The sequence below is a fragment of the Gossypium raimondii genome, chromosome 7 (assembly GCF_025698545.1).
Source record: "Gossypium raimondii isolate GPD5lz chromosome 7, ASM2569854v1, whole genome shotgun sequence".
Lineage (NCBI taxonomy): Eukaryota > Viridiplantae > Streptophyta > Magnoliopsida > Malvales > Malvaceae > Gossypium > Gossypium raimondii.
Window position 1 is genome coordinate 42,470,442 of NC_068571.1, and position 24,496 is coordinate 42,494,937.

Below are 24,496 nucleotides of genomic sequence, written 5' to 3' on the forward strand. Positions count from 1 at the left end.
GTAGAAATTGGGTTAGTGAACCAAGAGTGGTCACGTTCTATCTTTTTTTAATTAAATGTTGTAGAAATCATGTCAAGTAGTTAATTTGTTGAAGTAGCAAAGTGTTAGTTATGTTTGCTTGAGGTCTTGTGTTTAAATCTCTTCCTTTAAATTTTTGTTATTTTTGTCTCAACCCCTATATTTGAAAATCTAGCTTATTTATTATTTTTGCTCAACTATTAACAAGAATTAACCTACTGTTCAGTGGTAAGGCTTCACCTTACGTTCTATTTTTGAATCTTGTGTGTGTGCAAAATGGAACTATTTTTATTCCCTCTTGTTGTGCCGCCCATGTGGATTGTCGTCCACTTTTCCATTTCTTTTCCAATCTACCATCTTTTTTCTCTCTCCTTTTTTCCCACATCCAAGTTCTTTTGTTTTGTTGACTAATTTCCTATGCTGATTTTCTCATTCTTTTCTTTTTTTTTTTGTTTTTGTGAGCGCAAATACAATCTTAGTTCCTCTTTTGACGATTGTCGGTTGTTGTTTTCTGATGTTTTACCACGGTGGTGCTGTGTTTTGAGTGAGGAATTCGTGTTTCTATTCTAGATTAAGTCTCGTAAGTGCATTCTTTGGTGGTAAAGTGAATTAAATTTTGTTTCTTGTTTCTCATGTAGAGGTAAGTGGGTTATTTGGTTGTTTGGATTGGGGTTGGTTTTGACTAATTTCAACGATTTTGTTGGGTAACGAATGCGAAACGGATAGTTCACCAACGAATTAGACTTGATTAAGTGTTGTGTTTTTCAGGGTAAGTGGTTGAATACTTCAATTAGGGGCTGGTGGTGAATTTCGACAAAAGCCAAATGCCCATTTGTTGTTTATTAATTCGCTGGTTGAGTAAAATTCGATTGATTGTAAATGTTGTTAATTGGTTGTTGGTGGATATCAATGTGCAGAACCTAGTGCTGTTGTTCTACTGACGTCCCGGTTTCGATCAAGTGTGTACCTTTTGTCTTGAAAAACAATGAACGACACGATGTCAAAAAGCATTCTGTCGACGCTACATGGCCGTGTGCCTGGCTGTGTGAGCCACAAGGGCGTATGGGCCCATTTTCGGTAAACTCTAATTAGGACCATAATTTGAAGTGGGTATCAAGGTTAGCTATTTCATAGGGTTTGTTAGGCGGTAAATATGATTTTGATACATGAAATCTAATATTATGCTTTTGCATGTATGACTTCTACAAGCATGTTAGCATGTACTGATGTGTAAAGCATGTATGATACATGTGTATCTGAATGTCTGGTTAGTGTTAATTTGCATGTGCATTGGGGTGAGATAAAAATGTGATGGAGGAAGTGTGGCAATTTAATTATCTGCCTTATCTGGTGGTTTTAACCACATATCTGTTCTAATGGTTTGATCATATTTATCTAATTCTGGTGGATTACCACGCTATTCTGGCAGCTTGTTTGTACTATTCTAAAAAGTGACATACGCTAGCTGTTTGGGGTTGGATGAGTATTTATTACCCTAATTGGTGTGTAGGGATGGACGAAAATGGTGTGTAACGGATGGGGGTAGGATTTGTATCTATTCGATATTAAGTGTCGCATCGCATAATATGTCATGCCATTCGCATCTGATATGATAATTATATTGCATTGCATCATATGTCATGCTATGTATTTTGTTTAGTTTCTGACTTTTGTGTGAATTATACTATTTGGTTTGCTTTTAAGGGTTGAATTACACATTAATCTTGTTAGCTCACCTTTTTATTTTTGATTTCTCAGGTGAACAACAAATTTAGGATCGGGCGGCGAATTGGAGCTCGGATTGATTTTCTGGATAATACCATAAAACGGTTTATGTTTAATTCTTTTCTCGACTGTATATCTGTTTTTGGACTTTGCTTTATGGTTTTTGTTCATTTTGTCGGATTTTGATATTTTAAACGTAAAACTGCATAATCATACGAATTATCAAAATAAACATCGGTTTTCAAAACTAAAAACTCTGAAAATTTTCCGCTACTATACTAAATAAGTGATTAAGTGATCTTATTATAAAATAAGTGTTTTCGAGTATGAGATTTTCTAAAAACACATAAAAGGTTAGCTAAAATTAATGTTTTTTTACCATTAGTTTTCCAAATTTTTGTTTTTCAAAATAAGACGTGTTTCAAAATAAATGGCTAAAGTTTTTAATTTATCAATGTAACATTTATAATTAGATCATAATTTCTAGGCCGAGTGTGAGGCGTTACATTATCTTTAACTTGAATGATTAGTTTATATATAAAATTAATTTACTCATTTTAAGTTAAAAATAAAATGTAATCTGATTTAAGGTAAAAGAAAACTTTTATGGTAAAAAATATTCAATGATTAGGGTATCTTGCAGTAATATAGTCATATAACTTAGTTGAAAGTTGATTACGAAAGCCTACCTTACACTTACATTGTCATCTTTCCTTGAAAGAGTTGCCAAATCCAGATTGCATTATTTTTCCTTTAAGGAAGTATTCATTGATTTCCCACCCATTATTCAATCCCCACTACACAAAAACAACACCCCCCATGTGTAGTGTATTCTTTTTCCCAATTTTTTATTTTTATTTTTTGTATTTACCCTTTAAATCCCACTTTAAAACACCACCAGCTGGTACCATCCTCAAACTCACTTTGATTTTATTCTTTTATAGAAGCCAAAGAAAAAAAAATATCCCATCTTTATAGTCGCTCTCTTTCTCCCAGGTTATTTCAATCTGCTACATTGGGTACCCAAGCACTAAACTTTCTCCCTGGGTTCCTCTTTAGTAAGGTTAGTTCCCCGCATTTTGTCAGCTCTCATTGTAGTTTTAAGTTTTTCTTTTGTTAAAGTTCCATTCTTTAAGTCTTTCTAAGTTCTAAAGATCCTGTTTCTTTCAAGTTAACCGAGTTTTTAAGTTATACCCAGATCTTTGCTTGACTTTTTTTTGTTGATGTACCTTGTTTTGGGTTCTTGAAGAACTTGGCTTTAAAGTACCCAGCAAAACTATAGTTGTGTTCAAGCCATTTGTAGATTCAAAGGAGTAATTTTGATCTGGTTTTTTCTTTATTACTTGAGCCATTTGGTAAGCTGTAATTTAGTGAAGGAGCTCAAGAACAACAAAATGATTAAACACACACACACACACACACACACACACACACACACACACACACACACACACATATATATATATGGTTAATTCTATGTAATCCATATTTGCAGTCTTAGATCCTGTTTTAAGCTTGTTGTTTCATTATGGTTGACTAGTGTTTTCATTATTGGATTTGTTGGATGAGCTAATCAAGATCTGATTTTTCATTTCATTCCATTCCATTCATTGGAGATTTGGTTTTATTTACAAGGGTTAAATCACTGTTTGGTTCTGAAGATGGCAAGGGGTCTAAAATTTTTCTTGTCCAAGTTACCTCGTGAACTTGACATTGGGGTTTGAACTTTTATTTTGTCCTAGTTAATCCCTGAAATTGACAATTGTTTCTATATCGGAGCTTGAACTTGACAATTAGTCTCACATTGGGCTTGAACTTTAAAGTTTCCAAAGACTAACTTGGAAAAAAATGTTCAAGCTCCAATGCAAGAATAATTACCAAGTTTAGGGCCTAACTTAAAAAAAAAAGTTCAAACAAGTGCCAAATTCAAGGCCTAACTTGTACCGAAAACAAAATTCAAGCCCCAATGTGGGCAAAGTTACCAAGATCAGATCCCAAAAAGTGATTTAACCCTGTTTATAATGCATTATGCATAAGATTGAACCCTGAGATTCTGATCTAGATTGTGATGTGGCTGATCTTAGGGAATTGTTTATTATGTTGTTCATAATGTAGATTTCACCATTAGTTGCAATATGATTGTGAAATATTTGATTCTTGTAGGAATTTGGAGTTGGTGGTGGTAAAAAATGGAGTTTTCCAGGGTTTCTATGATTAGTTGTTTTGCGTTACTCTTGTGCTCCTCCTTGGCATATGGTGCCTCTAGTCCTCCAGCTCCTATGGCAATGAGTCCCAGTCCGACACCGACACCGGCACCAGCCCCTGCACCGGAATATGTAAACCTAACTTATTTGCTCTCTGTGGCTGGTCCATTTCACACATTCCTCAACTACCTTGAATCCACTAAAGTCCTGGATACTTTCCAAAACCAAGCCAACAACACTGACCAAGGCATTACGATTTTCGTGCCAAAAGACAGTGCCTTTAAAGCTCTTAAGAAGCCTTCATTATCTAATCTCACTAACGACCAACTTAAATCACTCATCCTTTTCCATGCCATGCCCAAATTCTACTCTCTCGCCGACTTCAACAAGCTTAGTACCAAAGGCCCTGTTAGTACCCTCGCAGGTAGCCAATACAGTTTGAACTTCACAGACAATTCCGGCACTGTTCACCTTGATTCAGGATGGAGCAAAACGAAAGTTTCCAGCGCTGTTCACTCAACTGACCCTGTTGCCATATACCAAGTCGATAAAGTCCTCCTTCCAGAGGCTATCTTCGGAACTGACATTCCTCCAATGCCACCAGCTCCTGCCCCTGCTCCCGATATTAGCCCAGCTGCAGATGCTCCATCAGCAGAAACCAAGGGAAAAGGTTCTTCATCCAAGGCTGAACCTTCAACTTCATCATCCCATAGGATCATGAACTTTGGGACATGGAATCAGCTGCTTTTGGCATTGTTCGGTGGGTGGGTCATGTTCTTCTAAGTTCAAAGGGACTTTCATTTCGAGTCTAATTTATGTTCATGTTGGGGAGAAAATCATATTTGGGTTTTTCAATTTACTTCAGATTTTTAGAACCATTTTTTCATTTATATGTTATGGAGAGATTATTATGTGTTGAAAAGAATGTGACTTCTTGTTTTGCAGTTACTATTTTTTTTAAAAAATTTGAGTTTCTCAATTTACTTGAATAAAGTTCGCAAATTTCAAGTTCTTAGTTGCGTAATTAGTATATTGCTATAAACATGTTCTTCGGTATGGCCATCATTGAAAAGGGTAAACTGATATTAAAACTATTAGTAAATTTATAGTTTAGTCATTCAACTTCAAAAATTACAAAATGGTCACTAAACTATTTTTAAAGTTTTCATTTAAGTCACTGAGTTGTTAAAATTGTTATTATATGGCATTTTTGTTCACATAGTTTGCACCAATTGAAAAATTTTCTTCCTTCTCTTTTACAGTTCAATTTTTTTCATAAAATGGCTTTAAACGTCACAAATTTATGAACCAAAATCTAAACAATTTTTTTTCTAATCTCTTACACTAATTGTCAAATTAGCTTAGATTTAAGGTATGTTCTACTTGTCAAATTCACTATCAAATTTGTCATACCAATCGTCGAATTGTTGCCTGCTCACCAGCTGAACTTTCAAAGAAAAACTTAACATTCCAATAACTTAAATTAAAATTTTTGAATAGTTCAATAACTTAAATGAAAATTTTTAAATAATTCAATGATCATTTTGTAACTTTTTGAAGTTAAATGACCAAAACGTGAATATATTAATAGTTAATGATCTTAGGTATAATTTATCAAATGAAGATAAAGTATGGATTGGAGCAATTTGGTGCATAACCTTGGACTAAAGAGGAACATTTGTGAAATTTTATAATTAAAATATATAGGATATATTTTAGAAGTTAAAGTATGGTCTTCTCGCTCAGTTGGCTAGAGCGGGGTGCCAATAACGTGAAGGTCGCGGTAGTTTTAGGTAATCATGGTTTGAGTACTGCGTAGAGGTAATCATGGTTCGAGTCAAGTTCAAATCAGATTTCAATAGAATTTTAGTTTAATTTTAAGTTTGGGGCTGGTTTAAAAAAATAGATTTAAAATTTTGTCTAAGCTCGACACAAATAAAAATATTAAAACTCGAGTCCAGCCCGACCCATCAGTACTAAAATTTTTTATAATATTATTTTTATATAAAAACAATTTAAAAAAATATAATACATTAAATACACTAAAACAATATAATAACACTAAAATAATATTAAAATAGGTGTAACTTAACAAATGTCTCTAAAATAATAACAAAATTAACAATAAAACAATAATTATACAATATTCAAACAACAACAAAATAATAACAATAAAATAACGAAATGATAACAGAACACAACAATAAAATAGTAGAAACAACAACAAAACAGTAAAAATAGCAGTAAAATACAGCAGCATCTTTTACAAATTCAGATAAAAAAATTTATCTAAGATCCGATTCGTTTAAAAAATAGATCTTATTTTTTATTCAAACATATTAATTTAGTCATATTATCTGTAACACAGTCACCAGTAGAACAAACATGGCGCAGCCTAACCGATCAGTTCCAACGGAGTCTCCACAGGGTTAGTATCCACAGCACAACCAGCAGCAATGGACTCAATAATAAAATATATTATTTAGAATATTAAAGAGCATTATTTAAAATTTTAAGAAAATATTTATCCTAATATTTACAATTCAATAAATAAAATTATTAAAAACTTAAAAAAATCCAAGAATCAATTTATTCATCTACAGTTTTTCGCTCATCCACCCAAACAGTGCCCTAAAGTAATCTAGTACTACTAATCATAAGGTTAATTTTGAAGTTCATCCCTTCATTTTAAGGAAATTGAAAAGTTAGTTCCTTTATTTCAATTTATTAATTTTGGTCCTTGTGCTTTATAAAAATTAAGAAGTTAATCTAATTAGATAAAATGATAAACTTATCATTAAATCGCTCACCTGAAAATCAGCAATTTAACATTTTATAATAAAATTAACAATTCAACAATTTATATATAACAAAATAGCAAAAACAACCGTTCTAGTACATGTTTTATTAACAATTAGACTAACCTTTTGGTGATGGCAAAAAAAAAAAAAAAAGAGAGACTTACTTCTTAGTATTCATAAAGTATGAGGACCATTTTTAATAAATTAAAAAATGACTAACTTTTAACACATTATTTAGTACTCGTGTTTAATATATTTTTAATTTGGTATCGTATTTGGTACTTAAAAATAACAGTGTTAATTTTTAGTACTTAATTTTAGTTTTAAGATTGAAGTGATAAAAATTGTAATTAACTAATAATATTAACAATTAACCGCATCAAATAAACCATAAAATAGAAAGAAAAAAAGTACGAGTATCATATTGTATTTAACATATTAAACAAATTTACAATTGAAGCTAAATTTATTCTATTAATAAAATTTTACCAAATTAATTGAAACTAAATTAAATATTAAAAGTTAACATTGTTAATTTTGGGTGTCAATATTTGTAACTTTCGACAAATACAAATGCCACACTAGATGAGGAAAAAAGAGACAAATATTGCACAAAAAAAATTTACCAAATTTAAATACCAAATAATTTATTAAGCGTAGAACTAATAAGAGATAGTTAGTCCCTAAATTTGACAACTTTTTTCAACTTAGTCTTTATCTTTTTTTTATCCATGTTATTCTTAAAACCTGACAGTTTTTAGCAGTTTTGGTCCATGTCATAACGTGGCACTTTGAGATTCTGACATATCATCATCTAAAAATTATGTAATAACGTGGCACAATCTCCAAGTCCAACATTATCCAGGGACCAAAATTAAAAAAAAAAAGGTTGCCACATTCCAAGGCTAAAATGGACAAAGTAAAGTTTAGGGACCAAATTGAAAATTTTACTAAGTTCAGTGACTAAATAATAGCTTATCCCAATTAGTCATAAAAAAGTAAGGGGTAAACTACGCCATTAGTTACTAAAATATTGTTAAGTTTTTGTTTTGATCATTTAACTCAAAAAAGTTACAATTTAGTTACTGAACTATTTGAAAGTTTTCATTAGACTCATTGAACAATTCAAAAAAAAATATTTAAGTCACCTAGCTGTTAAGTTTTTTTTTTTAAAGTTTTGCTAACGAGTTCAAGTTAAAATTCAATAATTAGTGTAGTAGATCAGTATCCACTGATGAATAGAAAAATGTACTTTAGATCGAAGTTGATCTAACAGTTAGAGTCGAAGATTAGAGAAAAAAGTTGTTTGAATTTCGACTCGTAGATTTATGACATTCAAAGTCATTTCATGAAAAAAATTAAATTGTAGAAAAATGATAAAGAAAACTTTTGATTGATGTAAAATATAAATAAAAATTTATATAACATCAATTTTAACAAACCTAACAATTTAAATAAAATTTTAAATAATTTATTCATCAAATTCTAACTTTAAAATAAATATTCACACATTTAATGAATAATTGTGTAGTTTATCAAGAGTTAGAAGAATATTTATCACTAGAATTGAACTTTATGGTGACATTTCAGGTAAATGAAAACCCCACAAAAAAATCTATTCTCTGTTTTTATTTAGCCTTTTCTCTCTCTTCTCATTCTCTCATTCACATTTGCAATCGACAGTATTGGCGGGTTCTCTGGGGACTAAACGCTTTTCTCTCATCTTCATTTCCTTCACTTAATTCAATCATTTTTCATAACCCAATAGCAAAAACCATCCCTTCTATTCTCTCTTGCCTGAAAACCATACATACAACGAGCAAAGCAACAACAACAAAAAAAAAAAATGGAGTGGACCACCCTTCAATCTTAGCTGTTCTATCTCTGATTTTTTCTGTTTCTCATAAGGTTCTTTGATGGGTCCTTTTTGTTTTTTTATTTTATTTTTTCTAATTTTTTTTATAAATATATTATTGTAATTTTCTTTTGGGTTTTCGTAGTTTGGTTTGATTGTTTGTCCTATTGAATTATGTATGTCCATGCACGTTAATTTTAAACCTACGTGATGGTTTCTCAATTGGGTTTCTCTTTGTTTTTGCATTCATTGGATCTGGTTTTTGTTGAAACGTAGTAATGGTCCTTTGATTTTTTTTAATTTTTTATTTTGTGATTAAAGGTAGCATTTTTGGTGGAAACCAGCAAGGCAAAAACAATGTCTAGTTATCAAGGTGTCATCGTTTCTGATCCTTGGCTTCAAAGCCAGTTCACTCAAGTTGAGCTCCGTACCCTTAAATCCAAGGTAACCTTTATTTTTTTTGTCTAAAAGATTCAATTTTTAGTTTATAACTCTTAAACATATAGTTTGCTTTTTGTATGCAAATGTACCAAGTAGCATTGTTTTAATTAGATTATGTAGTGAATTGGCAACCTTTGTTTTGTGATGGGACATTGAATTATCTGTTTGCCTTCAGTTTATCAACGTGAGGACTCAACATGGTCGTGTTACTCTCGGTGATTTGCCGCCAGTTTTCTCCAAGTTGAAGGCTTTTACTGAAATGTTTAATGAGGATGAGATTAAGACTGTTTTGGGAGAATCCAATAGTGGTATGGGTGAAGAAATTGATTTCGAGGGCTTTCTTCGGGTGAGTCTTCTCGATGTAGTGTATCCACTACTTTTCTAGCTTTGTTAATGACGAAGAAGATGATGTGTTGTGTGATTTGGCTTGTTTCGCATATCTTGTTCTTAAGTTGAATCTGTTTGATTTGGTGAATTGGCAGGCTTATTTAAATTTGCAAACTCATGCAATTGAAAAATCGGGTGGAACAAAATCTTCGTTTCTCAAGGCAACCACAACCACTTTTCATCATGCTATTAATGAATCCGAGAAGGCTTCTTATGTTGCTCATATTAATAACTACCTAGCTGAAGATAAATTCTTGAAAGATTTTCTTCCTATTGATCCAGCTACTGATGCCTTATTCGATCTTGCTAAAAACGGAGTTCTTCTTTGGTTGGTTCGCTAGCATACTTGAAACAGCTTTACTCCCTTGTATTTATTCATGATTTGAAGTTTGTTGATGTTTTTAGCACTTTAATGCAGCAAGCTTATCAATGTAGCTGTTCCTGGGACCATAGATGAGAGAGCTATTAACACCAAAAAGGTTCTCAATCCCTGGGAGAGGAATGAGAACCATACTCTTTGCCTTAATTCTGCAAAAGCTATTGGTTGCACTGTGGTTAATATTGGCACACAAGACCTTGCTGAAGGAAGAGTGAGTAAATTCTCCTTCCTGATACCACTTTAGGTGTTATACACGCTTTTTAATATAAATATGCACAATGTTTTAACCTCTTTTTTCATCCTTTTTCTTTATGTAGCCCCATCTGATACTTGGATTGATTTCTCAAATTATTAAGGTATCGTGTTTGTATTTCATAGAATCATGGAAATCATATTGATCATATCTGTTTTCTTCATCCCTAGGTGTTTCAAGGGATGCATTTTTAGTTATATTACTAATGAAGTTTACATTGCCATGAAATCAGATTCAAGTACTAGCAGATCTCAATCTGAAGAAAACTCCTCAACTCGTGGAATTGGTGGATGATAGCCAGGTCACAGAATGTTAATTGGTTTTGCCTCTTTTCAGTGTTTTGATAATATCATATGCCGGATAAGTTCGGTTTTTGCAGGTCAGAAACAAAATTTTCTTTTGTTTGAATTTTGTAGGATGTGGAGGAGCTCTTAAGTTTAGCACCTGAAAAGGTTTTGCTGAAATGGATGAATTTTCATCTGAAGAAAGTGGGATACGAAAAGCAGGTTACAAACTTCTCTACAGATTTGAAGGTGAGAAAACACGTCAATTCAACAATTCCAGACGAGGCCATGTCAAACGTTATCTACAAAAGATAATTCTTGTCATGGTTTTTGCCTTTTTGGTGCTGCACTAATCTTCAGCTTTGGGCCTTAAATTCCACTAATCTCAGCAATTATATATGTATTCGCAAACAACACCTCCTCATTGGGATAAAGATTTGATTCATGGTTACTTAAAATAAAATAACTAGTAGTTGTTGATGTGTAAACGTTGCCACTTCTCAATAAACCTCTTTATTTGTAGGATGGAGAGGCATATGCATACCTGCTTAATGCGCTTGCCCCTGAACACAGTACCCCCTCAACTTTGGATACAAGTGATCCAACCGAAAGAGCAAACATGGTTCTTCAGCAGGCTGAGAAATTGGAATGCAAAAGATTTCTCACTCCTAAGGACATTGTTGAGGGCTCACCAAATCTCAATCTTGCATTTGTTGCACAAATTTTCCACAACAGGTGATTTTCTCAACTAGTTAGTGAACTGATGTAGCTTCTGTTCCATGTATTTTAACTAGCATATAATTTCTCTTGCAGGAATGGTTTATCTACTGAAAGCAAAAATATGTCCTATGCTGAGATGATGACCGATGATGTAGAAACTTCTCGTGAAGAAAGATGCTTTCGACTTTGGATTAACAGTCTTGGAATTTCTACATATGTCAACAATCTTTTTGAAGATGTTAGAAACGGGTAATGTTCTCTTTGTCTTCTAAATGTTTTGCTTTCCCAGAAATATCAAGCAGTTGTTGGATATTGTTTGGTTCACCTTTTTTGTGCCTGCAGATGGGTTATGCTAGAGGTTTTAGACAAACTTTTTCCTGGAACGGTAAACTGGAAGCAAGCTAATAAGCCTCCTATAAAGATGCCATTTAAAAAGGTTGAGAATTGCAATCAAGTTATAAATATTGGGAAGGATTTAAACTTCTCACTTGTGAATGTAGCTGGCAATGATGTTGTGGCAGGAAACAAGAAACTTATAGTTGGTAAGATCTTCCTCTTTACATTTTCCAACAGTACTTCTGCTATCTGTTTCTGATTGTTAATGGAGAAACACTTTTAACCTTTTTATGCCATTCTCTAGTGCGTACAGGGGCTGTTATTTTGAAGTTGTGGCCTTACAGTGGCTACCTTTTGAGTGGCACATTTATATACAAGCCTTGAAATGGCTCCTTGTTCTATATTACCCCATGTTCTGTAAAACAACTTCACTCTTCTCATTTTCTTTTCTGCCTCATTTCCAGCATTTTTATGGCAACTCATGCGGTTCTCTATGCTCCAACTCCTTAAAAACTTGAGGTCTTTCTCTCATGGTAAAGAAATTACTGATGCCGACATTCTGAACTGGGCTAACAATAAAGTAAAGAAGTCAGGTAGAACCACTCAAATGGAGAGCTTCAAGGTACATAAGCATTAGAACAAAATCGTATCTTAAAATTTCTCTTGTCACACATAGACTGATGCTCTTCTTTTTGTTGGACTCTCGGTTTTAGGATAAAAGCCTTTCAAATGGTGTATTCTTCCTCGAGCTTCTTACTGCAGTGGAGCCAAGGGTGGTTGACTGGAATCTCGTTACCAAGGGAGAAACTGGTATGGCATCACTTCACCTTTCCATGAAACATGGTTCAGTATAATATTTTATAACACATGAGCAGTAAAAATAAGTACCTGCCAAGATTTGGATCTTTTTGTTCCCTACCAAGAACGTATGAACTTTACACGCAAAACTTTGTTCAAGTCTCACACTTGCAAATAAATAGATGATACCATGTACACAAATTCAATGGAAGAGATCTGTTTAGGTTTATTGTTGTTGTCACATTGCAGATGAAGACAAGAAGTCGAATGCAACCTATATAATCAGTGTTGCACGAAAGATTGGATGCTCCATTTTCTTATTACCGGAGGATGTCATAGAGGTAAACCATTTCTGAGTTCAAATCAACATGATGTTAGGCACTCAGTAATGTTGCAGGGGATTGGGATCTTTGTAATGCGCTTAACTTCTCTTTTTTATGTCTGTTTTGCATTACCATAACAGGTAAACCAGAAAATGATTCTTACATTGACTGCCAGCATCATGTACTTTTGCCTACAGCAGCAAGGAGAAGGGCCTGATGACAGTGACCTTGCCAGTGAAGTCTCGAGGTTGTCTGTTGACGGTTCAGTCTCAGATGCTGCTCCATCTCCCCAAGCTGAAGATTAGGGAATTCTCATAATAATTGAAGAAAATTATGGTAACAATTAATGACCTTAGATAAGCTTTCTAGTTTTTCTTCCCCCTTAAAACTGTCTCTAAGCAACTGGAACTAAGAGGCATTGTTCCAGTTTTATTGCCTTTTTTTGTAGACCACAGGAGAAAAGAAAAGATATGGGTCTGTAAAAAAACATTAACTACTGTTGGAAAATATTATTTGGATTGCATTGATTTTCATATGCTGAATAATGCAGAAGAGGGGGAGAATTTCAATTGGATTAGAAGCATTTGGCAATATTATACATAAATATGGCATGTTAAAATAGTAATAAGGTCAAAGTGAAATTATCATTATAGTACAGTGGCCAAAGCAGATATTAAACCTTATTAAAACAAAACTTGAAAACATTTCTAATTTCATTCTGCAAAATTACACATCAAAATCATACAACTCTTTGCTGCTATCATCAAATACTAGCAAAAAGAGTAACCAAAAAAAGGGTAAAAACACTCACAGAACTGTTTGTATTAGGAAATACAGCATTATACATAAGAGACTTATTTTTCTGTCAAATATATATAGGGAAAAGAAAGAAAATTTCTATGCTTAAAATTTATCAGTTCATTTCAAGCAAAGACAAGACGGATGAATAAAATAAAGAGCTTATATAACATGATCATGGCCATCAGCAGCAGAAGGAAGAGATTTTTCTTGTTCTGCAACAACCATAAGCATCTCTAAGCGCTTATCAAAAAGTAGAGCGCTCTCATCTCTCTTGTCAAGCTCAGCACCTTCTGCTTCAAGCCATTTTTCTCGAAGATCATCCAAAAGATTGGCTTGGTCTGTATTGATTACAGCTCCTGGGGCACTTGGAACTGTAGTCCGGAGTGACGAATCTCCAGATGGCGGTGGCAGTGTCAAAAGCATTGCTCGGAACTCACTTGTGTCGGCAAATGTCTCAAAGTTACAAGCAATGGTATCTAGACAATACTCACGTATCTTCAAAACACCATACCTACACGTGTCAATTAAAATTATAAAATAAAAGGCTTTATGGCCATAACGGCTAGTCTAAGGCTGATAATGGCATTAGTTCATCTGTTGACAAGTACAAAAGTTCCATGTAAAAGCAATTGCTGAACTATTCTGGCAGGCCAAGTAAAAGCTGCATGCTAAGGGTCTACAACTCCCAAAGCTCCATTTAACAATCAGCAAATAGCTGTTGATTACTGTACCTTCATTGGTAAAAGTACCATAAAGGCCCCTGTACTAGGAGTCGGACTGCATTTTGCCCCCTCTACTAAAAAAATAAGTAAATTATTCCCTGTACGTTAGGTCAAAGAGCAAACCAATCCTTCTGTTAAAAATTCCATCCATTTCTATTGTTAAAAACCGGTCATTGTACATCAGCATGCTGTACACATGGCATGTTATGTGTCACTTTCCGATTATTCTGTTAGCCACGCCAATTTTTAACAATATAAAAAGATGAAATTTTTAATAAAAATGACCGATTTGCTCTTTAGATTTAACGTACAGGAACTAATTTTCTCATTTTTAATAGAGGCAAAATGCAATCTAACTCTTAGTACAGGGGCTTCTATGATACTTTTACCTACCTCTAGTAGCACGCAAGTACAAAATCCATTCCTAGACCAGCAATGACTCTAATGTTCATTACCCCCATTTAAATAAATTTTAAAGAAATAAGGCATTGATCTAATTCTTCATACTTTAGAGGAAAATAAAAGGTAGATATACCATACATGTCAGATAATACAAGCCAATGGCACAATTCTGCCGGTGAGACCATCTCTAGATGTGGCAACAGTACATCAGCGACAGCACGCTTCAAAGGAAATAATAGATAACGAGAAGCAGCATCAAACATTTCATCTGCCTGATTAATTAGAACAGTTAAAAATCGAATAATCATTCATTTAACTGATGTATATGAGTCACTTTCACAAGACAATATATGATACCTGATCAGGGTCTATATCTGTCAAACCATCAGTGTACCTGAGGCAGTTATGGAGCTATTATAAGTTCCATGAAGTTATGAGAGACTATGAATAACTAAAGCACACTTGACCATGCCTCAAAGGATATCAAGTAACATATCTCTTGTCCCTTTACTAACATGATCTATGATGCAAGACAGCTTCAAGACCTTCACACTAGTAGTAGTAATGTCCAAACCACAGAACCGATTTAGAAAAAGAAAATCCTAGACTTTAGTTACAGAGCTGAAGTAAAAAGTAAGAAGTTAGAGAGAAAAGAAAAAAGAAAAAAAGAACACTTACATATACTCGATCATTTTCTCAAATGCCTCAGCACTCAAATCGTGTTCTTCTAGATATGGAAGGGTATCACTAGAAAATGCATCTGTTTGTTCATGAAATTCTTTCATACGAGACAATCTTGTTTTGAAATATTCTGATCTTGATGCTAAAACAACTTGATGACAACGGAAAATCCTTTTGTCAACTCTTACACAAATATCTGCAAGATCATCCAGAGAGTCACTTAACTGCATTGCACCAACACGAGGCAGTAATCTGTCAATACCAATGTCAAGGCTGTGTTCCTTGGATGACTTTGCCAGGGAAATTTGAAGGATCCGATGCAATGCAGCAGGAAGCCGGTCCTCCTCAGGTAGGGACACGCCCTGTAAAATATACCGTTTTTGAGAGTTGTCTACATCTCTCAATGCTTTGTATTCAGCATATTTTTGGTGAATCAATTCTTCCTCTAGAAACTTTTGTAGTGATTCACATTTGCATACTTTACAAATTCTCACAAGATCTTCCATATCATCTACAGCAACCTCTAGTCTGTCAGAATAAAAGAAGTGGATGAGGCTATAGAGAGCAGGATACGACAACTTTTCTCTTGAAAATCGCACTTCATTGCGACCTTTCCAGTCACTTTCAAACTTTTTCCTAAAAAAAGGTGACCGGGAACTTAAAATAACTCTATGAGCTTCAATGGGTCTGCCTTGCACAAAAAATACAACATCTGGTGGGAAATAATAGGAACTTGATGCCCCATTGGATGCAAAACCTGATTGGATATTCAACGTCATGTCAGACTCATACATGCATATTACTCTCAGAAGAACAATACTTGCAACTAAAATGTGCTTATATTTAGGGACCCAATAACTTAACAAAAAGCAACACCTGCAAGTAATACGCAATTGACTTAAGATTTCATCAAAAATTTCAGTGTTCCACTAGTTTTGATATCTAGACGAAAAAAATTAACAAAAATGCTCTTCCAAAGCTAGCTTTCACATTTACTTCATTAAGAAAATAGATTGCCTCTGATGGACATATATAAAGTTCGAGTCAATCATGCTAGAAACTTACTAAAAACATGCACGTGCGCACGGCGGGGTCTAAAAGCTACATTCTTCAATTGAATTAAAGATTTGACTTGAAGCTACTAACCATGAGCTGATAGAACTTATGTGATACCACCATGCCCCGAAAATTAACTTTCTTTTTTAAATAAGTACCCCCTAGACTTTAGTACCCTCAAAGTGGATCACAGCACCATACAACTTACAACCATTCTCTAATGTTAGCATTACAGGTCAAAGAAAACCAAAATGATGGAAACTCAATATACCCTTTTTCTAATATTGAATCCTTGACGCTAATTTAATGAGCACATGACCTTAAACCAATCCTCCTTATTAGCCAACATCGTTTTTGAAATTAGAGAAATGAAGAGAAGATTAGTGTAATGATGAAATTACTCTTTATTTAGTCAAAACAGGGGAGCAATTCTTAGTCCAAAATTTGAGATCTTTCCAATAATTATAAACAAAAAACACCAATATCTATTAACCCGATACGCCAATGTATCAAAACTCCACTTTTACTAAACATCAACCATTAAGCAATTCTGCATTAATCAAGCCACATGTCGCTAAATAAGAACAATAATCAAGGTTTAATTAAGTAGCAACAGCTTAATCCTAATAAACCCACACCGAGAATTGAATAAAAGGGGGGGAGAGGGGATGAACTGACCCGAAACCTGGAAATGCAACCCACTCTCATTAGCCTGGTCCAGAAAACCCCGATTAGCCTCACAGCTCAAGAAAGTATCTCTAAGGGCACCCTGTAACGGGCCAAGAGGCGGTGGCCGAGCCTCAAAAGCCTTGAGAAGTTTCCTAACCTTCAAGTTCAAAGCAGCATAGTGACACCTATCCCCATCGAAGGTATGTTCGGAGCAAATAGCCCCATTCTCCAGTAACATACGGGCAGCATCCAAGTGACCAGCTAAGCAAGCATAGTACAAGGCAACAGAATCCCAGTTATCCCGGGCGTTAACGTTGACGCCGGACTCGAGGAGGTAACGGAGACGGTCTACGTCGCCGGCACGTGAAGCTTCGAAGATGTCACCGTTGGGAACCTTCTTGAGTGGGACGGAGGCGGTGAAGTCAGAGGCGTCAAGGTCTATGTCGTCGAGCTCGGAGGAATGGGGTGAAGCTGAGGGCATTTGGGAATGGCTATGGAGATTTTCACTTCAGTTCCGGTTTTGCGTCGAGGCCCCTGTGGGAAGGGTCTTATTGCAATTGGAGGGAAGGGAAATCTATATTTTGGGCCCATTAAAAATGAAAATTATTGGATTCGGATTTCTTGCAACCTGGATTTTTGTCCTAAGTCATAACCGTTTACCTTTCACAAGTTAACTTTTTAAGGGTTAAAATATGCCATGAGTCTTTGTACTTTTCATAAATTTAAAATTTAGTCTCTATATTTTTATTTTTAGGAACTTAGTCCCTGCATTTTTCGGATTTCAAAATTCATGTTCTAAGTCAAAACAGTGTTAACAATTGGACCTGAATTTTAAAATCTGAAAAGTAGAGGAACTAAATTCCAAGAAATAAAAGTATAGAGACTATATTCTAAATTTATTAAGATTACATAAACTTATGACATATTTTAACCTTTTAAAAGGTTAATTTCGCACACATATCTATCAATCAGTTTGGATGTTACTCAAATCTGACCTGAATAAAGTATATTTAAAATAAGTGGATCAAATTGTAAATACACGTATACTTATTACATAAACAACTTGAACCTAATAAGTTAAAAATTTTGAAATAATCCTGAAATTTTTTCTAAATGTGTCATATTCAAGTTATCCATGCAATAAATTACATATTTATACTATCTACATAATTAAATATGTGTTACATGTTGAATCCAAATTCACAATTAACGCTTAAATTGATTGATAAATTTATGTAAAGCCTTGGTTGGTACGATGCTAATATTTTGAAGACTTAATTAAAAATTTTAAAATCTAAAGGTGAATTTGAAATATAAATGATAGTTTGGGATGTTTTATATAACATTTTACACAAAATTACTCAGAAATTGGATGTGAGATCTTTTTTCCCCTGAAGCATAACTTTTGGTTATATTTTCCATTAAAGAAAAGTTATATTTTAAAATGGTTAAAATTTACTATTAGTACATATATTTTTAAAAGTTTCTTTTCTATCTTGATGCAAATGAAAATAATGGCTATGGTCCATTAACTGAAGTTTTGTGAATAAAAGGTGAAAATAACAATCCCACATTACATCACACATATGACTATATTTGTCACATTAGATTTTAGGAATAGCAAAAACTTAATAAATTTAGATTTTAGGAATGGCAAAAACTTAATAAATTTAACGTTAACATTTAACAAGAACTGAAATTTAAATTTAAAAAATACAAAGACTAAAAGCGTCCAAATTAAAATACAAATATTAAATCTACAACTTTCGTAAAGTCCAACAACTAATTGCAGAATTTAACCTTTATATTGCTCAATGACAAAGTACAGAAATTCATTTGAAGATGATTAGGTAACAAATTTAGTCATATAATTTAAACAAATGTGCAAAACAAACTTCAGCAATGTAAAGTATATGACCTTCAAAATTTACATTTTTATCAACTAAGTCCCCATAGAAGAGCAATAAACACTCTCTTAACCTTGTCATTACAAACTTGGGTCTTACCACAGTCATTGTTGTTACCTGTCATCTTCTCTCAGAGAATTTAATCTTCTTAATCTCTCGTCGAGCTCTTTCATTACTTCCGGTTCCTGCTTTTTCCTTTGCTTCGATATAGTGTTTGTCGTCATAAACCCGATTTTATTGAATGCAACCTGTAGAGATATAGGGCGAGATGTATCACAGTGGAACTATGGTACTTCAGATACATACACCAAGTCTATAGTCCGTACTCGTAAAAGAGCTAGACCAAGAAGGTAAAAATAGGGCCAACCAATATCCATGTTCGATGCATATTCAGGCATATACGGAAAACTTATCAAACAAATAAGTGTCTACCGTTTCTTTCTAGCAAAAGAAGACATATAGTATCGGTTTTCGGGTTCTGTTTATACTCAATAAGTCAGTTCCTAGAAATGCCATGTTAAAACAAATTGAAATGATCTCCTATCTGGTTTATATTGAGGACTAGGTTTGTTACTCTAATTCATTTCTCTGCAGAAAACAAGGAAAGAGGTAGAAGTTAAACAAGAAAAGGAAAACAGAAGAACAATCGATGACTTATAGTACCGTCAATAACTCATCGGGATCGAAAAGGTGATGCGTAGTTCTTTGTATTATATTAATAACATCGCCGACCTGATGTGCTAGAAGTACATCTTCTTCCTTCATCTGCATAAGTAGATCGAAGCTTAAATTAGCTCTGGTAGTATTGTTTTGACAACCGAGCAAATTTTAAGAATATCGGGAAGAAAAATAATCAGCAAGAATGAAGAGCCAAACGGAAACTGAAACGGCACCTTAAATATAGCCAAAGCTGCATGAAAAAGAACCTTCGCTCCCTCATAGAAAAGGACATCCCATACACGCAGAGTTGTCTGGACAAATAGCCCGACAAAGAGAAAAGTCAAAAGGAGACAAATTTGGTATCGGCTGCAAAATTCAATCAAGAGATGTCTGTAGGAGGGAATATGTAAAGATGTAACCAAATAATGTTCAAACCTCGGAAGGCAAGCTTTTAGCAAAAAGGCATAGAAACCACTCTGTAGTAACGAGGGAGACATCGAACTCTAACGCTTCCAAATGAGCAGCAATCCTGCATTTATAAGATAAACCCCGGGTTTAATGTATAACAAAAACAGATTAATTTAACGAAAAAAAAAAACCATAAATAAATTGAAAAGTTTAATACCTTGGACACTTCTTAGAAAGCAAATCTTTAAAAACCCTTTGCTCAACATGGCATCCGGATAAGTTATTTGTATAGCAGTCGTTAACTAGGACATTTTCAAGGAGTACAGCAAGCATCCAAAATGCATCTTCCTCCGTTTTCATTACAAGCAATAACAATGCCGCGACGTAGTTTAACCCCTACACAAGAAATAACAATGCCATTATTCAAAAACCAAATCAAGAAGTATTAACTGTTAATGTCGAAACAAAAGGGAACATCAAATTTGGTAGGAATGATTAGTAACCAAAGTAAAAAAAAGAAATGTGGTATGAGTTTGGTTGCAGTTCAAGCAACACGGAATTGCATAAAATGTGTAGTGCCTTGTTAACTTTCGTAATAGGCTCAAAAATATGAACCAATGGGACACACAAGTGTCGATATAACTCACCTGACAGTACCCCACATCAGAATCACGAAAAGAATACCCCACAAGCACACGCCGGAGAGCTGCATGGCCCTGTGGTGTGTCCAACCAAGGGTGACCGGGGAATGTTCGCGGAAGGTCCTACAAGCATATAAGAAAATTTGCAGCACCATAACTACAATACAGTCTGTCATTAACAACTCAATAACTTAAATTTTACTCATTCATCTACTAAATCCAAGCTCGAAAAAATAGGATTTTTAGTTTATATCAAAATCCAATCAAACAGATTTCCACAGGATAAAAGTACCATGGAGGCCTCTGTACTAGGAGTTAGAATGCATTTTGCCCCTTCTACTAAAAAATGGGCAAATTAATCCCTGTACGATAGATCAAAGAGCAAATTGGTCCTTCTATTAAAATTTTCATCCATTTCTACAGCAAAAAACTGGTCCCTGTACATCGGCATGAGATACACTTTTAGTTATTCTATCGTTCTTGCCAGTTTTTAACTGTACAAATGAATCAAATTTTAACAGAAAAGAACAACTTGCTCTTTGGTTTAACTTACAAAAATCAATTTACCCATTTTTTTATTAGGGCCTCCAAGGTACCTTTACCATTTCCACAGTTATATTTCAAAGACAAACTTCCCAATTCTCTTATATTTTGATTCAATAGCTTCAGATGGCAAAGCACAACCTTCCTCATTATCAAGTACATTCAATAAACTTCATTGTCAAGGCATAAACATATAATATATATTCATTTAAACTCCAAAATCTTAAGATTTCACTCCAAAAAAGAAAACCCTTCTGTATACAGATCAATATAAAGTGAATTACCATCTCAAAACCCCAATATTTAACCTATAAATTCATCTTTACATTTAGGTCCATCAACAATTTTCAGTTCCAAATTCATTATGCATTATCAATCAAAACACAGATCCACAATCAAGCAATGCAAGGGTACTTACATGATCAATCTGTCGTGTAGCAGGTGTGACTTTACCTTCCACCGCTTTAGTCAAATCATTATAATAACTTTCAGGCACCGTGGATTTCTTCTTAGCAGCGCCTGAAAGTGAGAACCAAACCTTAGGCCTAAGCACAGGTGGAATACCTTTCCTAATAAGCTTCTTCAATGTCATAGCATTAGCCAAAGCTGAAATTTTGAGTGAAGATTTCAAAACAATCCCTTCAGATAATGAAGAAACTTGTGGTTGTAAATACCAATTGGCTCCTTTGCTTGCTTCAAGTGCCCACCAAACACGCCCTTGTTGCCTTACTTTTTCTCTAACCTCATTCAATACATTAACATCGTCCACATTGCCTTCTACTGTGAACCCATAAAGGTCTTGGAATTTCACTGTTAGATTTGCTCTTCTTGTGTGGATACTTGGTCTTAAGATCGGTAGCTGTGCTTGTAATTCCATGGCAAGGTCCCTTTTGCTTTGGGCACCATGCATTTTTTTTGTTCGGTGGTTGATGTGATGGATCAAGAGGAAAACGAAGAAATGGGTTATGGGGGATTTGTCAAAATTAGAGAAAGCTGTAAGCTTTGAACCATGAAAAGGTCAATTTTTTTTCAAGCTTGCAAGGTTGGAAATTTGAAGAAAGGTTGAGCCGTGCAAATGGGGATTTTTATTTAACTTTCAAGAAAATTGATGACAGGAAGAGTTACAGACACGACAGTGGGGGCAAAAAAAAAATCCCACAGATGTTTGGATATGCATGAGATTTCCTTCATGTTATAATAATACATTTTCATTTCTTAAAAAAAAAATTATTTTCAAAAACAGAATAGTCCGGTCGAATTGGGTGTAAATATAATATGAATATTCTTTATATTATTCATATTTATAATTAATTAATTAAAGCTTATTTTAGATTTGTTTATTTTTTTAAAAAAAATTAAAAAATAAGTATACTATTTTTAATTTACTATTTTTTCATATGTATAGGCATCTTGAGGCAAAATTTTACAAATATGCTGAAAAAAATTATTTAAGAAATTATGTTGTTTTTTTTTTTGAAAATTTACCGATTTATGTTATTTTTGGAGAGAGTAAGGAAAAATGCGTTTTCCTTTCAACGGTAGCTTTTTCAACCGCTAAAAAGATTTCAACAGTAAAAAAATTTCTTATATAAACCCCTCCAAACTTTATTCTTTTCAACCAAATACTCAATACACATTCGGGACGCCGATGATTATGTTTTTTGTAATTTTCTCAAACTGTATACTTTATTTTACATCCCAAATGATCACTTATTTATAATATACAAAACTTATTTATTAAATTGGTTTACTTTGTACCATATTATATTATGAGTTTAAAATTTACAACTATTTCTGTTTCTTTTTCATTTAAGTTTTTCTCCGTCTATTTGTTCAGTACAATCTTTTGAAAAAGCAAAGAATTGTTCAAAAGGTATTGAAAAAAATTAAACCTTTGGTTTGCGTATTGTAATATATATTACTTCAATAATTAATATTAACTTACATTTTACAGAAAAAAGTAATAAATAAACAAATAAGTCAGTGTTTTCACTGCATTAGTTAGTGTTTTAATTAGCTCTTCTCCTCGATGCTCCTGAGTTGTGTAGACATGTTGGCTTCATATGCCTTGGGTTCCTACAGTAACTGCATAACCTCAGTGTGTCTCCCCGCTCTTGAATATCCATATTGTCTCGTATCCAAGTTGAGTTCAGTCGACCTTTCGGCTTGCGTCGCGAGTTCTTACCTGGTACAAACTCGAAAAGAGCGTGCAAGGTAGAAGACTACATGCGTTCATCTAGGACAAGTAGAAATTCATATTTCCAAACATTATACGCGCGTTCAAGTTTGTAAACTTCATCAACATAGGTCATGCAATCTACACGTGTCGAGGCACATGCTGTAATTGCATGTGCGTATGGATAACGAAGTGCTTGAAATCCCCCACAGTCGCAAGTCATTTGTCTCAGGTCTACGTGGTATGTTCCACCGATAACTCCTCGGTTGACTCTATTGGGATGTTTAACCCGGAATATTAGATTTGGTCACGAGTGACACGCTGAAGTATTTAGTTTCTGATTTCTACATTTTCCCTAATATCTTTCAGCACCGACTCGCATCAAACTTGATCGCCCTTTATTTGTCCAGCGTATGTCTCAGTTCGCTTTTGAAACAAAACTGCTAATCGGAAATATGTTTCATTAACCACTAAGGTTATCAGCAAATGACGTGTCTCTTTCAGTACAGAATTAATGCATTCCACTAGGTTCGTGGTCATGTGCCCGTATTGTTGTCCTCCGTCATACGACTGCGTTCACTGCTCCTTCGGTATCCCATCGAGGTACTCCGCACTAGGTCGATTTCTAGCCCGTAGTCTCTCCAACATTTTATAGAACCAATGTTGGACGAGCTCGTACCCAGTCGAAGACAATCAATATTACATTCAAGAAAAAGAACCCAAATGTATATGTTAAGTTGTTATACATGAAATAAATTTTATGCACAACGTACCCATGTTAATGACATGTCATTGCTCGACATGCTTATGGCATCGACCCATGTAGTTAGATCCTATATGACGCAAACAATACCTATGGTGTGCACAATCCCATAGGCTTGAATGACGATCGGATGCACCATGTATTCTGATGCCCCTACCGGAAATGATGCATACATTGAGCTGCTACACAACATGCCTTCTCAGGTTAGTTAAGAAGAAATCTAAGTCATCATCAGATTTTTATGGAGTTATTGCAAAAGCTATTGGCAAGATTCTTCGGTTACCATCCTATGCAACAACTAATAACAACTTATGCTCGTATATTTCGTATATGAATGTACCATCAATTTGGACAAGTGGTTTACAGTACCGAAATGTAGTTACACATTGCTTGAAAGTAAAAAAAAATGGTGGAAAACTCTTTTTCTAGGAACCAAGTGATCGCTGTAATACGTAGGCTCCGTTTGCAGCTCGATTACGGAACCTTATACGTACCACTCTAGTACCTGACATCATTGCGACAATTCATTGTAGGATTTCTCTC

The 24,496-nt window shown here is 34.2% G+C and overlaps 4 protein-coding genes across 5 annotated transcripts; 2 read left to right on the plus strand and 2 right to left on the minus strand.

The window, feature by feature from the left end:
* Window positions 1-2,636: 2,636 nt before the first annotated feature.
* LOC105790129 (fasciclin-like arabinogalactan protein 7) lies at window positions 2,637-4,958 on the plus strand. Its single transcript, XM_012617561.2, has 2 exons — window positions 2,637-2,806; window positions 3,907-4,958. Exon 2 carries the CDS (start codon window positions 3,933-3,935, stop codon window positions 4,728-4,730), a length of 798 nt encoding a protein of 265 aa, XP_012473015.1. The 5' UTR covers window positions 2,637-2,806; window positions 3,907-3,932; the 3' UTR covers window positions 4,731-4,958.
* A 3,390-nt stretch (window positions 4,959-8,348) lies between these two features.
* On the plus strand, window positions 8,349-13,059 carry LOC105790092 (fimbrin-5). Its single transcript, XM_012617504.2, has 15 exons — window positions 8,349-8,656; window positions 8,925-9,047; window positions 9,220-9,390; window positions 9,527-9,759; window positions 9,850-10,021; window positions 10,128-10,166; window positions 10,296-10,364; window positions 10,480-10,596; window positions 10,871-11,082; window positions 11,161-11,316; window positions 11,410-11,609; window positions 11,868-12,025; window positions 12,117-12,213; window positions 12,451-12,542; window positions 12,665-13,059. Exons 2-15 carry the CDS (start codon window positions 8,961-8,963, stop codon window positions 12,827-12,829), a joined length of 1,968 nt encoding a protein of 655 aa, XP_012472958.1. The 5' UTR covers window positions 8,349-8,656; window positions 8,925-8,960; the 3' UTR covers window positions 12,830-13,059.
* Window positions 13,060-13,204: 145 nt separating this feature from the next.
* Window positions 13,205-17,412, minus strand: LOC105790101 (BTB/POZ domain-containing protein At2g04740). Of its 2 annotated transcripts, none has more exons than XM_052633390.1 (5): window positions 16,865-17,412; window positions 15,128-15,887; window positions 14,807-14,843; window positions 14,588-14,670; window positions 13,205-13,836 (listed from the first exon to the last, which is right to left on the minus strand). In XM_052633390.1, the coding sequence occupies exons 1-5, from the start codon at window positions 17,334-17,336 to the stop codon at window positions 13,485-13,487; spliced, it is 1,704 nt and encodes a 567-aa protein (XP_052489350.1). In that variant the 5' UTR covers window positions 17,337-17,412; the 3' UTR covers window positions 13,205-13,484. The 2 variants fall into 2 exon arrangements, with proteins under 2 accessions (XP_052489350.1, XP_012472972.1); XM_012617518.2 differs by having other exon boundaries at window positions 14,588-14,721; window positions 16,865-17,411.
* Window positions 17,413-18,641: 1,229 nt separating this feature from the next.
* Window positions 18,642-22,185, minus strand: LOC105790082 (uncharacterized). The gene is made up of 7 exons (XM_012617494.2): window positions 21,433-22,185; window positions 20,478-20,594; window positions 20,048-20,226; window positions 19,858-19,951; window positions 19,656-19,733; window positions 19,426-19,527; window positions 18,642-19,010 (listed from the first exon to the last, which is right to left on the minus strand). The coding sequence occupies exons 1-7, from the start codon at window positions 21,922-21,924 to the stop codon at window positions 18,876-18,878; spliced, it is 1,197 nt and encodes a 398-aa protein (XP_012472948.1). The 5' UTR covers window positions 21,925-22,185; the 3' UTR covers window positions 18,642-18,875.
* Between the last annotated feature and the right edge of the window lie 2,311 nt (window positions 22,186-24,496).